This window comes from Mytilus galloprovincialis, chromosome 7 (genome assembly GCF_965363235.1).
Source record: "Mytilus galloprovincialis chromosome 7, xbMytGall1.hap1.1, whole genome shotgun sequence".
Lineage (NCBI taxonomy): Eukaryota > Metazoa > Mollusca > Bivalvia > Mytilida > Mytilidae > Mytilus > Mytilus galloprovincialis.
Genome location: NC_134844.1, coordinates 13,619,718 through 13,638,708, shown reverse-complemented (window position 1 = coordinate 13,638,708; position 18,991 = coordinate 13,619,718). Strand labels below are relative to the sequence as shown.

The following is an 18,991-nucleotide window of genomic DNA, read 5'->3' as shown; positions in this document are numbered from 1 at the left end:
ACAAGCCCTTGCTATAATATAATGAAACTCGTCGCCAATATTACCATAAATACTTAAAGAACAGATACAATCTTATCCTAAATAGTTTGCCATCTAACAATTTAAAAAGAAATTTTGAGTCGAAACTGAAGTACCAAATCTTTAAAAAGAATCACCTTTTTTTTGTAACAGTATAGACGTCGAAAATTAAACTCTATATATATATTCTTTTTTCAAAACTCCTGAAATAATTTAAAATTATCTTTAGACAGCTTTCATATGCAAATCTTTTTAGAAGTATGTGAGCGTATTACCCCCCCCCTTTTTTTTCCTTCTATAAAATTTATTTGTAAACGAATTTTGTGTCTTAATTTGTGTTTGCTAATTAACTGCGGTTCATGCTGTCAAAGGTAAAAAAATGTCTCCTTGTGTATAAGTTATTGATAAAAAAATATTTGAAGCCGCCAGAAGAATAAATCATTTCCTGAACTTAAATACATTTATTTGTAAATAAAGACAATTTGCCTAAAACATTGTCTCATATATTTAAACAATTGTAAAATAATTAATTCGACGACTTTCTTTTACTTTTTACTTTTCTTCTTCAGTTTTTTTTTTACCCATTGCTCTTCAATTACTGATCACAAATTTTTCGGATGCTTTTTATCCTATTTTCGTATCGAACTTACATGTTAGCAGTTGAACGGAATTAAGTACATTTTTCAGGAATTTACAACTTAAATTTTCAACAACAAAATTCCACACTTTTTTACTGGGATTTTTTTTTCTGTTTTGAAGGCGCCACCAGTGACCCCGTAGCACACATAACCAACACCTCACATGGCGTATTCACGATGTTGAGGTATTGACCTACAATCACATTTGTCAATATACAGCAAGTAGGTAATTTGGTGTTGAATGCCAGTAGGTCAGAATTTGTTATACCCATATCCTCATTGTTTAATATCTTCTAGCATTCAGTCCATGTTAAGTTATGGGGAGAAAACTCTGCAATGTGAAACCGAATACTAGATGATAGCAAACATATAGACAAGGGTTTGGGAGGGGGGGTTACTTCTTTAAAAATACAAATAACACCCAGCTTAGACTAGCAAAAGAATATCTTTTGAAATACCACCAATATGGAAAATGGTTAACACTATTGCCGAACCGTATTCTTACGGCCAACTACCGTATACGTGGATATTGAAAGAATGACCATTCTACTATGGTCACATGTACATGTACTTCCGCTAGGTAAATTGACCAATGAGGCTATACCCATATCCTCATTGTTTAATATCTTCTAGCATTCAGTCCATGTTAAGTTATGGGGAGAAAACTCTGCAATTTACAAAATCATACGTGGTAAATCACACAAGAGTTTAGGAAAATACTTCGCAATCACATAAATAATAACACTTTTATTCCCAATACTCAAAACAAAAAATCTTTATGAACTTAAATCTTTTAATTTCCATCAATTACAAGACCAACATTAAGTTCAACATATATAAGCATTAATTCTATAAATCATAGGTACACAACAAAATACAAATTGTATGAAATCCTAACCTATTACCATTAAGATTGTCATTTAAAAAACCCTTTTTAGCCCGGAAAAATCTGCCTTCTCTCTATATTGTAGTTCAATATTTTCGGCTTGGCTAACAGACGCCGCAAGATTCGAAGCCACAATTTCAGAATCAATCAGTGTATTTACACGACCATAATATTCCGCACTTGCCTTACCGAACCACCCAACGTGATTCATCACCTCGTCAACATTGCTAGCGGAGTCAGACAAAGCCATGGTAACAGTACAACCAGACCGGAAACTATGAGGCGTTTCCCCTTCATATATACCCAGAGTCGACAGATAGTATCGTAATCTCTCATATACCACAGAATAACTAACTGGTTTCTCCAACACCCTACCACTTTCTGAAACTACCCTAAACAAGTAGCCTTTTGTCAAATCCACATTACACGAGTGGGCAAATTGAACAAAATCCAACAATCCTTTTACCGGGCAAACTACATTGTCATCGCATCTCTTGATGACGAACGAGTTACTCCTACCCTTTTTACCTCGGAGAGTTTTACCAAACGTATGCTGGAAAACAAACCCTGAACCGTCTTTAAGAAACTTCACCTCTTGTGCAACAACTATAGAGAGATCACTTGCTCTATCGCCAGCAAAATACTGCAACTTAAACCAAGCTTGATCTCTGTAAAGGACAAATTTTTCCTTAAGCTTAGAACCGTCTTTTTGAAGTTCCCGAGAAATAAAAGCACTAATAGATCTAATCTTTGTCAAAAATATAGGCTTCGCCTGTTTTGGTAGAATATGCGCCTTAGCTTGTTCAACTTGCACCAATTTTAGATACTCTTTAATTACAGGTGAAACTGCCGGATTTCCTTTTCTTTCCACATCACACCAAGTTCTACCCAACCCTTTATCATCAAATAAATTTACCAATTGGTTAATGAGACCTTCTACTGTTGCCGAAGCTAATCGGTTAGGACAAGAACACTCAAACATACCCTTTAATCCCAAATATTGACAGTTAATATCATGGACAGTAGTTTTTCCAAACTTATCCTTCCAAACCAAAAAATTTCTTACATCATTTGGTCCACATGTCGCTAGCGAAGGCTTTTTAGGTGATTTTTCAAGAAAACAAAGAAAAGTTTCAAACAAACTGTTCTTTCTTTTATAGTCGGAAGAAGAAGTCATCCTTTCATCCAAATCTGTTGTCCGATCATTTATTGCTTGCCAGTCTATAATAATGTCAGCACCCTACAACATACCATTGGAATATTTACTATATATAAAACAGTAGATACTCTAGCTTCGTGAAAATAAGATCCTAAATGCAAACAATGACCACCTTAATCCCACTTTATCTAGAATAAAGCCACGTTTTGAGGGCGTCTTGACTACACCTTTGTCACCCTTCATACCAAGGCATACCGATTCCACGGAGTAATATTTCAAAATTGGCCACCATATCGGTAAAGGTTGCATTTCAGGGACAATAATTGTACAAGAAATGCCCTGCTCTCGCAACAGACTCAATACTGGAAATACAAGTACGAAAGGTGGGTAAACATACGGATTTTGCTCACTCCTCAGGTTTTGTGAGAACAAATTACCTCCTGCGGAACATGGAGTAGGCCATGGCGTAAAATGTTTCAGTGGAACACCTGTAGATGACTTCATGACATTAGAATCCAAAGACATTAGGTCAACTGAATGGGGACCATACAAAGACTCTACCAGTAACCATGACTCCTCACTTAACATTGAATCCGCGGTATTAGTTAATCTTGATGGAGCATCCGCTTCGTTTAAACATGAAGGGACATATTTCAAATGTAAATCAATGTTGTAAGTTGACACATGGCTAAATATTTCTTTCATGATGCAACTTAAAGCTCTAGACTTGCAACCTTGGTTTTCCCATGCCGCTATAACAGCCATGTTGTCTGTAAACAAATCTACCCTAGAATCTTGCAAAGAACTGTCTAAAGACTGTAACGACTTAAGGACAGCATCAGCCTCTTTCTCATGAATTGGCCTACAGTCTTTTGTATCCCAATAGTCTCCCAATGTCATTGTACTCGCCTCAAGCTTCACTGAAGCGCCATACCTGAAACCAGAGGAATCAGTCGACAACTCAATCACCTTGTGAAATTCAGACCTCCATTTGGAATATCCAGTCCAAGTATCAAGAAAACGCCAATGCATTAGTTCATCCCTCAAGGGTCCTAATACCTTAACCTTTCTACTGTTTTTAACACAAGTAGATATTGCAGCATTCACTTCCCTACAAAACAATTTGCATCCTGGAACAGCCAATGTCAAAGAAATACATTTACCACAAAATCTTTGCAGTGTCCTCAAGTCAACCTCATCCATTAAAAGTATAGATTTCCTCAAATCAATAAATTTCAGTTTCTTATCATCAGGAAGTATGTACGCCTGTTTAACAGAGTCAACTAAAAAACCAAGAAATTTCTTACATGTGCCAGGTATCAGTGAACATTTACTAAGAGACAGTGTATAACCTAGCCTTGTCAGCAACTGCAACGCCATATAGGTTATTTTACTTGCTTCAAGCATAGCATCATCGCTATTCTTACTTCCACCTGTAACAACAAACCTATCGTCGATATACAATGTATTTATGACGTCTAGCTGTCTTAAATAAGAGGTTACGCAAATTCCTATCGATTGGTAGATAAACGGCGACGCTTTCCATCCAAACGGTAGAGTAGTATATGTCATATAAAAACCACCAAATTGAATACCAAAATATGTCTGAGATGATTCTTGCAAATTGACATGATCATAGCCTGACTTTTCATCACATGTTATCATCAAAGCATTCTCTTGAACCAACCTATGAACATCTTTCAAATTCTCCAAATGAAAAGGTAAATCTTTGACCCATAAATTAAGATATCTTTCGTCATGGCATAACCGTGGTTTACTTGTTTCTACAGTTAACGGCATAATAACTTTAGGGGGTTGACATTCACCTACCCTTCCCAAAAGTTTGATGCACCCAGTTGAAATTCTCTCGCACAATTCTTTTGATATAAAAGCAGAGTATTTTTTACAAATAGCTGCATTCTGAAAATAATTTCTAGGGGGTATTTCAGAGTCATAATTTCTTCCCTTAAAGTTTCCCTTAAAACGTCGAAAAAACTCTGCAACATCAACTCCATCTTCAAGCCATTTCACCACGTCTTGATGTGCATTTTCATCAAGAATAAGCCTCCATTCTGATACACAATTATGTAACTGTCCAGAGACAAATTTATCAGGGTCACGTAATTGTAAAGAGTCTATATCAAACAAAACATTATCATGATAGACCTCTTCCGCACGTGGACTGAGGTTTGTAAGTGAAGGAACTCTGCCTTTAAGTGTTAGCCATGCTGGTTTTTCCCTTACTGTTACATTCAAAGGATCAAATCCACTTTCTAACTCCCACTCTGGGATTTGTACAAAAGAATCCCCAATAGTTGTATCCGTAGTTCCCTGTAGATAACAAAGAAACTATTTTGATTTAAATGAAAAACCAGCATAAATTACACTCAAAGGAAGAATTCCTTCACCTACAACCCGCGTGGAAAAACCACTAGGGGATCAGTGCCCCTTGGACTGTAGACAAAGAAACTCTCAAATTACCATACAGTAGCGTGTTTGGTTTGAAAACCAAATAGCAAATAAATAGAATAAAAACACTATACAAATATTTCTGCTACATTATTTTGTTTTATTACGAAAGATAAATAGTTATCAACAAATTAAATTTATCATTCATTTTCCTTTGGCCGCTTTCATCTTTTCACAGTCCTTTATCTGATGTGTATGACTTTCACAAAAGTGACAAGCGCCTCTAGGACGGAATCCAAACCTAGCCCCCATGGGCCTTGTATTCCTGTAACCCCCGGCTGTAAAATTACCATACGGTTGCGCACCTTGAGGTAGATAATTTGGCTGATACATGGAATACATAAGCGGGTTTGGGAATTGTGGGTACAAATTACTCAAAGGGGATTCCTCCCGCTTTGGAGCATTATCACTACCCTGAACAGTGGTACCATCATTTTTGTTCTCCGATTGTTTCTCTTTCAAACATTTAGAAATAGCCTTCGTTATCGTATCAACGGCTTTCCCACCTAAAACTGATAGGCACAAGCTAGAAATATCCAGTTTGGAGTAGTGCCTGTTTGCCTGCCTAGCCAGCTCTTCATAAACGTCCGCATCATCATGATCTAATTTTTTGGAAAATTTTGCAAGTTCATCTAACGTTAACAGAATTAGAGAGTCGCTTGGACTCTGCTGCAAGCATAATGTCCTCACCTTGTCCTTCAGCTCTGTTATTATTTCAACTTTGGTCTTTTTTTCCAAGGAAGCTATCCTATCCTCTAAGGTATCACTATCAGTGGACACGTCGGGTTTTCTTTTTCCAGCCTTTGGTTGAGTGTCCATATCAGAAGTACTTTGTATTGGAGCCTATAAAACATTCATGTAAAAAACCATTTGAATAATGATAACATTATATTTCAATAAAAATTACATATATTCTATTTCAAGCTCAAAATTTTCATTCATTTTATTCTAATAAACATGAATAAAGTCAATATAATAGCATATGAGTTGGGTAGCTTTATTTATCACCTTTATTATTGTTTCCTGTGTAAAAGTACACGTGACCTTTTGTAGATTCATTCTTATTCAACCCTTAAATTAATCTTCGTGTATTGATTAGTAATTAATTTCAGCTGTGTGTTTCTAAAATGTCATAAATACTTTAGTTTTATATATAATAATGCAAATACATAAAGTGAAAATCTGGAAAAACTATTACAAAGCATCGTATTGATCTATTTTTTTTTTTTTTTTTTTTTTTTTTTTTTTTTATAAATAAACACGAATGATTACAGCCAATTTCCCAATGCATGCAAATCAAAACCTTGGTTAGCTTGTTCGCCTTGTTTTTATATTGTACAATCTTAAGGATAACACCCCATTAAATTCAAATATGATATATACGATTAAACTATGCCTGTATATATTGTTTAAAGATGCAAATCTTATTTACAAAGCTTGTATAAACAATTATACACACAAAGCAAGCAAGCCAAACAAAGTCCTGCTTCACATGCATTAGGAAATTAGCTGTAACCCGGGAATATAAAATGCAAGTAAAAAACCGCGCTCGGGAATATTAAATATAGAAAAAATAAATAACTCACAGGGTCTCCTTCCGAAACCTGCAGATCTTGACCCTTCGGCTGTCCAAACTCATTTGCATATATAATCAGTGAGTGGAGGATCCACCTGGCCTCACCCACATCGTCATCACTTCTCCCAGACAACTGGCAAATTTCATCCAAGTCCTCCCCAGTAAGCACCTTTACATGTTGCGCTATCTCCTCCATGTTCAAATTTTCAGTTTTCAGCTCTTTATTCATTCTAGCTAATCCTTTTAATGATTCCGGCTGTCCTGGTCTTATGCGTTTGATTACTGGAACTAGTTTCATTCCCTTTAAACTATATCGCTTTTTTAGGACTGGTGGCAACACCATCTATAAATAAACAACCAAAAGAATTTATATAGTAATTATCTTCATTCTATTAACATTGCATACAGCTAATTTCACAATATTTGCAGAGCAAAACTTTGGTTGCCATGCTTGCTTTTAAAAAAAACGTTTACTCAAGTTTTTGTAATTAAGATACAAATCTTCAAACAGTATATATGGTAAATATATTATATTTAAATTTGATTAGAAGTTATTCAAATAACTATATATTATACAATATACCAACAAATCAAGCAATCAAAACCAAAGTCCCGCTCTACATGCATACATAAACCAGCTCTAATATTGATTAATCAAACACGCACAACTGAAGAAATCAAACAGACCGCGTAAATAGAAAATAGAACGGTTAACAAATTGAACTAGATATAAACTAAACGGTTTTCGTAAAATAAAAACTACTTCTTTTCATATTTCTGTTCAAAAGTAGAACCACGCTACATTCTAGAATCTTATTAAATCCATTAAATAACACGCATGGCTACTTGAATTATGCAGCATTAAATGTATTCTTACTATAATATAATAAAGTACCAACATATTACCATACTTTTCTGTTCACATATTCGCATGCTTCCCACGTGCAACCCGAGCGGTCAAACGTGGTCCTATCGAATTCTCGACATTCTAACATTTATTCACTAAATTCTGAAAAAACCGGCACGTACTCTTTCATTATATTCTAATAAAATAACACCAATATAAAAAATATATAGCCACCAAGGCTCCTGACCACCAAGGTCATAAAATATCTCATATTAGCCACCTAGGCTTTTGACCACCAAGGTCTAATAAATCTCATTAATAGCCACCAAGGCTTATGACCACCAAGGTCTATGCCACCTAGGCATTTTTTTTTTTTTTAAATAAAAAAGATTTGTTACCTTTGTGAGTCTCAGTACGGCTGTCGTTCTCCAGTAGACACGTCTTTCTACCTCCGGGGATATTGAAAGAATGACCATTCTACTATGGTCACATGTACATGTACTTCCGCTAGGTAAATTGACCAATGAGGCTAATTGAATTTTACCTGTAAAAGGGTCACTAGCTGTCAAATTCATGTTCATCGATTTTAATCAAATTCACATAACATGTGGTGTTGAATTGTTTATTAAAATTCCACGCACAATCTTGGCTGATATGCATAAAACCATTATTTCATGAACCTGCATGAAATATTGACTTATCACAGAACTAAAAAAATAAACCACCGAAAGTCCACATAAGAGATCATAAGAGGGTATAGAGAATAACGGGCAAAGAAAAAAAAGGAATAAAGAATAGCGAAAGAAAGAGAATAATGGTAAAAAGTGTAAGTCATTAAAAATATAGCTTAAAAAAAAAGAAGCCTCTTGCATCAGTTTGAGGAATTAACCCAAGATTAATTTTACGGCGGCTTATTTTATTTTGGATTAAAAATAAACACAATTGACAAGTTTCCTTCCCCTGCATTTTCGATCGCACATGTAAATAGCACGTTGGTCTCAAATAAGACACTGATACATTACAACACTTGCCGTCAGTATTTGAAAATATTAATTAAGAAGGTATAGAAAATTAATGCACGCACACTATTATCCACCACAGGCCTAAATCGTTAGTCTGCAAACAACGAGGGTGATGAAAAACCCAGCACTTTGAACACAGCCACCGGCATGCTATGAATTTGAAAGCTTCCCAAATTAGTAACTATCTAGTTCTATTAAACCATAGAAAACTGTTGTCCTTCTTTATCAAAAAATGAAATTTAAATCAATTTATTCATATATTTGACCGACTAGAATTAATTGGGGAATTTAAACCAATTCCTATTGTAATTGATAAAACTATCAGATCATAATATCAGGATGATTGAAATAAAGGAAAAGGGGGGGGGGGCGATCAGGTATTTTGGGGGGAAGAAAGAAGGGAGGGTGAGTCCACCCCCTTCAATTTGATAATATGCTATTATCTTGTAAACGGTTTAGATCCCCACCCCATTCAATTTGAGAATGTGCTATTATCTTGTAAACGGTTTAGATCCCCACCCCTAAACAATATATATTCTTGAATGGGACTATAAAACAAATCAATTAACATTAAAGGTTAGTCCCTGGGGGTCACCCATCCCCGTTCAATTTGAGAATGTGCTATTATCTTGTAAACGGTCCAGATCCCCACCCCTAAACCATATATATTCTTGAATGGGACGATAAAACAAATCAATTAAAATTAAAAGGAAGTCCCTGGGGGTCACCCCGTCCCGTTCAATTTGAGAATGTGCTATTATCTTGTAAACGGTTAAGATCCCCACCTCTAAACCATATATATTCTTGTATGGAACAATAAAACACATCAAATGAAATATAGGGAGAGTCCATGGGGGGTCACCCCCACCCTCATATGTTTGAAAAACTTAAATGGTTGAGATCCCCAGTGGTTAAGTGAAAAAAATTCCGGATCACAGGGTGAGGATTCTAAGGGTTGGTAGTTCAACTTGGAACCCCTCCTTTTTTTTGGACACTCAATGCATTTGAATGGGAACATATAGTTGGAACCACCCCTCCTAAATCTTGGGTTGGGAACAGGGAACCCCTTTATAAAATGGCTGGATCCATCCAGGCATACCAAAATATGAAATAAATCAAACAAGGAAATTAACGGTGTAGGCAACTGTTTTGAATTTAAAAAAAAGCCTTTATTAACAATGTTAAATTTTGTGTGCATTTATTTTTGCTTATTTTCAATAACAAATAAATAATGGACAGAATTGCGTGATTGATTATTGTAATTTACGAAAAATCTGCATACATGTTATAAAATGGGAAGTAGAAACTGGGAATTTGTCAAAGAGACAACAACACGATTGACAACCAAAGAGCAGACAACGACCGAAGGTCACCTATGGGTCTTCAATGCAGTGAGGAAATTTTGGCACTGGTCTTCAACTCATAAATATGTCTCAGAAATGAGAATGATATACAGCTCTCATTTGCATTAATAAAAACCTCACAATATGTTCTGAATATCAGAATATACAGTATTGCAAGATACTCTCATATTGTACACATGGAGCTGAGAAACTGTAAAATTAATCATGCTAATTTAACATTTAAGTCCTCGGAATCAATCTTAATATGCATACTGTTGTACAAAGGAATATAAGTATGCAAAAGACATATATATATATATATATATATGGTCTTCAAAAATAAGAGTATCAATGCTATTAATTTATGACAAGCTCTTAATCAAGTAATTATTTTGGTTTGTTTAAATATTTAGGAGGTTGGTATGACCTCCTTTTTTGTGATGATGTTTTCCTTTTAAGCTGGGAAAAATTGTTTGTATCAACAAAAATAAAAACACAAAGTTAATCTAGAATTATGTTTTTATCATTTTTTTATGTTTAGATCATGTAGATTGTCAGCAAGATGAAAAGAAAAAAAAATATGCAGCTCAAAAGTCAAAATGTGGATAAGCTGAGGTTCAAGGTCCTACTTTTGCAGATTTTCATATTTTGCATGAATGAATTTAAAGTTTATACCATGGACAGCAGAGAAAGAAAAAAAAAACTTTCAATTTTCCTGCTTCTGAAGGATAAATGTAAAACATCTTGTTTTTGGTAAGTTTTATGCTCTGTTTTAATAGTGTTGGTGCATTCATCTGTCCAGTCCTTCCTCTAAATTGTATCCTCTTTAATTTCAGTAAGTAGCCTGTGGATTTACATATATATACTCAAAATTTAGTACTAATATTAAGGGATTTTAGCATGACATCCTGTCGAATGCTTGCTAATCATGTTCATGTTCCAGAACATATGAGTATTTAGACTACGCGTACAGTCTGCCCAATTTTAAGAAGTTGGTCAAGTTTATTAGAAACAAATATACATTACAGATCAACATAACTGAAATCTTTAATAGATTAATACAAAAAGTTTAATTGCAGTAGAAATAAAAATACATGTTTGGTTGAGCTCTGGTATTAGACAGTACAAGTACCGGGTATACTCAAATGGTCTGATTGTATGCATATGGTTGGACTGTAAGAGTATACTTATATGTTTCGGACCATAAACGTACGGTCCAAATACTTATATGGTCTGAAACATTTATACATGTCTTAAAATAAGTATCTGACAAACACGTTGGTGTTTGTGAACTTGGTAATAAGTTATTCGATAGAAATATAATGTTTTCAGATTATAAAAATAAAAATATCCCATATTTACTTTTAATAAAGAAGAAGATTATTATATACCGGTAGTATTAGAATAGGAAGATGTGGTAGATTGCTAATTTGACAACTCTCCATCAGAGACCAAAGGATGTAAGAGGTTAGAAACTGATGACATTGGACAACCTTTAACAATCAGTAAAATCCATACCGCATAGCTATTTTTATTAAAAATCATATTATTGCTACATGTATGCAAAAATTTTTATATAATACTTCAGATTTTATTGGTTCTTTTTCAGAAGGATTGAAATTCATCATCTAGAATAAATGGAGAAAACATAGAAACAAGACCAGAATAAATTCAAAGACAAAAGTTGGATCAGCTATTATTTTCATCACTCAGTCAATGATTTGAAGTTCTTTTAAATACCAAAGATATTGAAACCACAATAATGTCAATGTTCTGTGCGCTGAATGACCAAAAAGTGGACTATAAGATCACACAATGCTGGATGATAAGAAACTATTAATGTTTTGTGTGGAGGGATATTGTGAAAAAAATAGATTTACTTAAATAGCTACTGTAAATTCAAGAATTGTTGTTAGGGTTTATATTTGCAAAAATTGCAACACAGATGTAAACGCAATAATTTAAACTCCCATTTAGAAATATTTTATATGAATTAAACTGATCTCAAAATCGTAAAAAATTAAAATCTCATATTAGTCTTAAATGACAAAAATCCAATAATAAATGCACGCAATAATTTCTGAATTTACAGTACTAGTATGTTCAGCCTTATATTAGAGTTTTTCATTGATTTCAAATGGTAAATAATAGTGTTTCAAGAAAGTATTCTATAATTCATAAATAAACATATATTGATACTTACATTATCTACTTTGTTGTTTAAAAGTTTAGTTTTGAACAGTTATAGAACAATATGTTGAATTAACATTTCCAAAGAATTAAAAAGATTCATCTTATAACAATTTACTTCCAAATAGAATACATTGTAACATACACATTACTGTATATTTATATCTATATATTTATAATTTGAATCCAATAGGATTTTATTTTGTCCCATGGGATATTAAAAATCCCATGGGATAATAATAATCCCATGGGATTTTTTTTGTCCCATGGGACAACAAATATCCCATGGGACTACAATTATCCCATGGGACCAAAAAAAATCCCATGGGATTTAACCAAAATCCCATGGGATAATGGTAAATCCCATGGGATTTTGCCCTGTCCCATGGGATATTGAAAATCCCATGTTTTTATAAATCAAATAGAAAAATAAATATAATAGTAACAGTAGAAAACCAATGAAATTATTGAATCCCATGTAATTCTGCACATTTTGGTTATATCCATGACATTGTAGCTCTTATTTGAGGCGGCGGCGGATTTGCAAATGAGTGTTTTGCAAATTTAAAGTGTCCAGTGTTCTAAGATTAAAACTCAAAAATGTTCTTTCGGGTAAGGGTTAAATGTATGCTAGATTGTACATTGGTACATCCGAAGTTCCGGGAACCAGTTCTTTCATTTATTCCATTTAAAGCATGTTTATTTTTTCAGTACAAGACACCAAAAAGTGTTGCTTTGACATGCAATGATTGCAATTTAATTGAACTTAAAATGAAAGAGGTGTGTCTACTTGAAATGGAGGTATTCAACATAGAAAGCAAGAGGACCATGAGTTAGTGGTGTACTTCCTACAGGCATTTTCTATTTTTTTTTGTCATTCTGTAAAGTGTCTTTAAACTTAAGACATTTTCTGAAATGGCAGAAGATTCTAGACATTTTTACAAAATGCCCGGTAAACTTGCCTTAAACTATTTTTTTGAATGAAATGATAAAATAAGCAATTGAAATCTTTGAAAACCACAATAGTTTTATGCATGATAATTACTGAATTAAAAAAAGTGGTGTTCATGTTGTTCAGTATTTAATTTCTATTGTGTGTCTTGTTGTTACGTTATTTTTCTTCTTAATTTTTAGCCATGGCGTTGTCAGTTTATTTTCGATCAATCAGTTTGACTGTCGCTCTGGTATCTTTCGTCCCTCTTTTAAATAAAGAACATAGAGATTAAATTTAACGGAATGATTCCAAATTCACAAAAACTCGATAATAATTTATTATATCTTTAAAAAAATTGGATGACAGAACTGGGTATAGCACTTTAACCACATTTGGAAAAAACTTGATCGTGACATATTTAGCTTTTTCATTTCCATTTACTGATAAAACAATCAACGTTCGAAAACTTTGGCTTTCGCAATTAGTACACATATCACACTTTAATATCTTCTTTTTCATATGTTCCCAAAAAAAATCAAAATACAATATCATAATTGGTTTTACTTGTACTGAACCAGATTTGCCCATGACGGTGGGTACATCTATAGCACGTCACGCTTATTCTGTCGAAGCACTGTTATTTGTAATTTTGATCGATGTCTCACTTAACTGTTTTCAATCTAAATTGTCTTAAATTCCATTGTAAGTTTTGTTCTATTTGCAGATCAGTGTTTCCTTCTGCCGTTTGACAAAATAATCATCAATTCACAACTGGTGTCTGTAATACAGAGTGATTACGTACTTAACGTTGTTTCAATTAAAAGCACATATGATATGACATACAAACATTCGCAGCTGGTATTTTGCGAAAACATTCATTCTACCGAACCATTAGTTATTTTCTTTTCAAGATATTGTGTTTTTGTCCACTTTTGTTATTTGCATCTCAATATTTTTCTTTTTTTCTTATTGCCTGAAACTGAACAGTCAATTTGTTAAATTGTGTTTGAAAATTTCAGTCACTTTACAAAATGACAAGGTCAAGTTAGACGTTTTGTATAATGCCTCTCAAGGTTAGGCAATTTATCATTGAACAAAATGTTTAGTTTTAGAAAATGCCTGTAACATATACCAATAACTCAATATTATAACAGTGTTCTATTGGCAACCAAATAGAAGAAGTTTATGTCCATCGTATCTCCATCTGCGGGTTTGGTAAACAGTCTCTCCGTAAAAATATCGTATCCCGTTGAAATAAGCATACAGCATACTACCAAAGTTAATCTATATTTCTATGAAAGAATATAGGTAAAGTTTTCAGCAACGTGTGGTAACTTTGATTTACCAGTAGAAAATATATATTACCAATCATACAAAACATATATTCACCCCAAGAAGATGCAAAACGAACATCATCATCCAAAAAGCCAATTTATAACAGGCAAAAAATAAACGTCCTTTTACTTGTTAATTTTTAAAAGCTTTCTATGTTAAACTTGTATATCTCAATCAAGGAAAAGACAGTTACAATGATTATGTTTGATTTTTTTTTTTAAAATGAATTCCTTTTAGGGTAACTTCTGCAGTATATTCAAGGGTGTCATTCGGTTTATCGAGAGATATGATCGTGAAAGAATATCTAGCGGCGGTCAAGTATTGAGAGACGATCGTGAAAGTTCTGGTAACGGATCATGAAAGACATTTAATGTACATTCTAGTTCAGAATATTTGGAAAAATTTCTTTATTTTCAAAACGCGGAACAAATCCGAAAAAAAAATATGTCTGTCAAAATGGTTTAACTTCCTCAACATAGCTGTGAAAGAAGATAAAGAAAATAGGAAGTACTTTTTGAAAAAAACACAAAAGGCACAATGCGTGTTTATGAAATTAATTACAAATAACACGCTTTTTGTACCTATAATGGTCATATTTCAGAATATCATGATATATTTGAAATTTAATCTTTGGTGTATCTGATAGTACAGTAAAATTAAAGTATGTTCTTCCATTAAAAGCGTTAATTTGTTTTTAAACACCTTGAATTTCCATCAAATTTGATCGTGAAAGATCAGGCAACGTATTATTTTGATCGTGCAAGAAAATGCGTGACTAGACTTAATACTAGTAATCAGAAATCAGTATTTCTTTCACCATTTGATAAATCTGCAAGTGGTTGAAGCCTGTAACTATTTTAATAAGGATTAACATGAAAGCTATTATCTTTTTTTTGTATTCAACACTTTACCTCGAAAGTTTAAAAAAAACCAATAACTGTCTAAATAATATGAAAGATCAGCTCTGTGAATCGGTCTAGTGCACTTCAGGCAGACAGACACTAGTTAGCCATTAATATGGATATGCATCGTTTAAACCAAAATGTTATCCATCAAACTAGAAATCAAAGCAAAAAAAGCACATTTCATGTGTAATTTGGGATTGCACGATAACCAACATTTTGTGCAACAGAACTTTTTAAGTTCTTTATAAACAACGCAGATAAGGATTGATTTAACTATATAGTACATACTATAGAATACCAAAGCGCAAACGCTGTAATGTCTTGTTTGCTTTACTTATGATAGTATATTTGTTGAACGTCTATAATATCAAGGGTTTTACTTGAAGTGTCAAATGCGCTTAAGATTGTCAATGTTTTATACAAAAGGTCAAGGTCTGTTGAACCATGCCATACATATCTCTACAAATATCCCGTACACCTGCAAATAAATGTGTTCCGATCCTTACATACCATAGAAACTGACAAATGTAAAAGTTATGCTTGGCCAATTAATTCGGAACATAAGGTCAAAAGTATATGAACCCTGACCGACAGCCAGACATAGACATCTTACTATAATTTAATAAATCAAACACAATTGAAGTCATCATGGTCATATAAGGAACATGCAGACAGACATGTACACCATACACGGAACACCTTGTCGCTATAGCATACAGGTATATATTCAAAAGGCCAAACAACATAAAACAAACATTGCCGAATGATGCATGATAATGAGTTCAATGTTATATGAAACCTTGCACAAGTCGAGAATATACACCTTACAATCGGTGTCGGGATTATAAAATCCTTTGCTTGTATGACATGATTGGCCCGTGTTTTCATATCCAGTCATAAAACATTTTATGTTAAACTGTCCATGTTATGACAAATTTAGACTGCTTGGTTTCTTTAAACGGATACCGTATTAATGTTGTTGTGGGTGTACTCCAAAAACCTTAAAATGTCACAAAACAATAAAAAGCAATTATTTGAAAAGTCGAATTTCTCATTTGCTAATAGATTGTACAACATTAAAAGATACTGCAGGAATCCAAACCTTGATATTTATTTGATAACAATTGGTAATAACTTAACTATGTCATTCATTTCCACATTATCTTCACAATATTCGTTTGTTGCTTCTGTAACGTTATCTTTATCTTCATCCTCTTCCATTGGCTCACCTTCACTGGATTGTTTTTTTCGGCGTTTTGTCACCCATTGTCTTTTCTTATTGCCGTTGTTTTTGTGTTTTTTTCCTTTCATTTTCTGAAAATATTAATACTTTGAAATGCTTAAACCTATTGAGGATGTTGACCTATCTAGCCTCTCTTAATACCAATAACAAAATATCAATTATCATATAATGCAAGAATAATTTGAACGTCTTCTTATCATCAGATCTTTCACGATCCTTTTCACGATCTTCAAAAATGCGGTACGTGATCTTTCACGATCCATAAAATCAATTTTGTGTAAATAGATTTTTATTTACCAAGTTTCAGATTATATTTATACAAAATAACTATGAGAACCATTTTATTAATTCAAATACAATGCCCTTATTCTGATAAACGTAGTTTAATTAGTCGAATGCGTGAAAAAATCGTGTTCGTTTACATTTGTTATGTCATTGAAATGTCGAGAAGCAATCTGCCTTTTGTCTTGAAACTGGATATTCTGACATACTGATCATAATGTTAAATCATTTTGACAGACAGTTTTATTTTGTCGTAAATGTGTCTGTGTAATGTATTAAATTAGAATATTTACTGACATTATATATGTCTTCTCTATTAAATGTCTTTCACGATCCGTTACCAGAACTTTCACGATCGTCTCTCAATACTTGACCGCCGTTATATATTCTTTCACGATCATTTCTCTCGATAAACCGAATGACACCCGTGATATCGAGTATCTAACGAACAGAAATCATCAAGATGGCGAACATTGTTGTTGAATCTTTTAATTAATACAAGTAAGACGCGTCATAACAGTTTTTTGATTGGCATAGCGTACATCAATGTTTTAAAGAATAACATAAACATTCAAATCACCAGTAAGTCTATCTAGCAATTTTACCTGTCTCATAAGAAAAGAAGGATTTGAATTAGTTCCAAATTCAACTTTGTACTTGTTTGGCTCTATTTTGATATAAGCGTCACCATTTATAAGTTTATTCAACATTTTCAAGGAGACATAAAGAAAAATCTTATGGATCATTATTTGACTAATATTTGTATTTCATAAGAAGTGATCTGATTCTATTGTAGATATACTTTATTTGATTAATTGATTTCTGCTTGAAAAGTGTTCAGCGGTGTATGGTCATGATTTAATATGAGATAAAGTATTTAAGAAATACTTCTTTTAATTAATGTTAATGCTCAATTTCTATTTTATTTTATATGACTAAACAGTTTTTGTTTTATGGCTGAAAGCATAGAAAAAATATACAGCGTCCGTGTACATAACTATAGAACATAAACGACAACACAAATGACGACGATTTATGAAGTCATGTAAAGTCACGGGATTTTTCTGTGTGTTTTTGCTGTATTACAGTTTTTAGAAAACTGTATTTCTTTTTTAGAAAAATTCAAAACAAAAGGATATATTTAGTATACGAACAGCGAGCAGTTTAAAGTATCATGCGCAAATATATATATATAAAAAGTCATATAATAATACAATTGTTGACTTCTGAATTCAGTTTCAACATTCAAATTAAATTCCATAATTGTATAATTCTAGAATATTTTTATTTGTAGAAATTTGTCTTTGCAATATTCAAACATGTTTCACATGGAAAATATCTAAAAACAGATTGACTTTAACCTGTAAGGTAGATGATCTACACCTCTCCATTTTTATTGAGGATCCATTTGGAAAAAGACAAGCTGACTGTGTTCAACCTTATCCATCCGTTAAATGTGATTCTTATTACACAAATGGTAGTATAACACAGAACAGTACAACAAAAGAGACTATATTTACCGTGCAAGGTAAAATCGACAAATCAATTAATGGAAATTGGACCTGTCGTCATGGCGAACGCAAAGACATTGCCAAAGTTGAAGTAACAGTATTTGATACATTAGGTACATATACAAATAGATTTAAAACACAACTTACCAGGTTTTATATTGGCATTAACATCATTTCACCATTTGATCGCTTTAAATGATTTTTCTTCCGAAATTGTGCATGGATAAAACATGTGCACATTTTTCGAAATATAAACAAACATTTTAGAAAGTTAGAAGCCACGAGCATTAACATTGTTAGTAGAATCTAAAACTGAAATATATAAAATATATAAAACAAATCAACAAAAGTTTCTATTATTGATGAGAACTCATAACAAGTACCAAATATTACGTTCATTTCCGTATATTTTGATGGACAATATTGAACAGATATATCATGTTATGGAGGGGTATTTGCAAAAAATACAAGTCGAGGGACTTAAATTTCCCGAGCCGCTAGGCAAGGGAAATTTTGTCCCAAGACTTGTATTTTTTGCAAATACCCCTCCATAACATGATATATCTGTTTAATTACACCGAATAAATTTTAATTCAAACTCTCTGTACTAGGAAAAGGAAATATTTATTTATT

The 18,991-nt window shown here is 33.0% G+C and overlaps 2 protein-coding genes, 2 long non-coding RNA genes and 1 pseudogene across 6 annotated transcripts in view; 2 read left to right on the top strand and 3 right to left on the bottom strand.

The window, feature by feature from the left end:
* The window catches only part of LOC143082355 (uncharacterized), a 69,847-nt gene that overhangs the window by 13,356 nt on the left and 37,500 nt on the right, over positions 1-18,991 (top strand). For all 3 annotated transcript variants that reach the window (XM_076258001.1, XM_076257999.1, XM_076257998.1), the window contains exon 3: positions 18,142-18,471. In XM_076258001.1, the coding sequence (XP_076114116.1) occupies positions 18,142-18,471 (330 nt within the window). The remainder of the gene's footprint in view (positions 1-18,141; positions 18,472-18,991) is intronic.
* On the bottom strand, positions 1,577-2,944 carry LOC143084064 (uncharacterized; annotated as a pseudogene).
* On the bottom strand, positions 5,311-8,120 carry LOC143082351 (uncharacterized). The gene is made up of 3 exons (XM_076257997.1): positions 7,992-8,120; positions 6,757-7,089; positions 5,311-6,013 (listed from the first exon to the last, which is right to left on the bottom strand). Exons 1-3 carry the CDS (start codon positions 8,067-8,069, stop codon positions 5,315-5,317), a joined length of 1,110 nt encoding a protein of 369 aa, XP_076114112.1. The 5' UTR covers positions 8,070-8,120; the 3' UTR covers positions 5,311-5,314.
* LOC143082353 (uncharacterized) lies at positions 8,478-12,162 on the top strand. The gene is made up of 3 exons (XR_012980357.1): positions 8,478-8,654; positions 10,500-10,711; positions 11,568-12,162. It is a non-coding gene; the product is annotated as an uncharacterized LOC143082353 (long non-coding RNA).
* Positions 16,511-18,991, bottom strand: part of LOC143082358 (uncharacterized) — a 49,500-nt gene continuing 47,019 nt past the window's right edge. The window contains exon 3 of the long non-coding RNA XR_012980361.1: positions 16,511-16,636. This is a non-coding gene — a long non-coding RNA (uncharacterized LOC143082358). The remainder of the gene's footprint in view (positions 16,637-18,991) is intronic.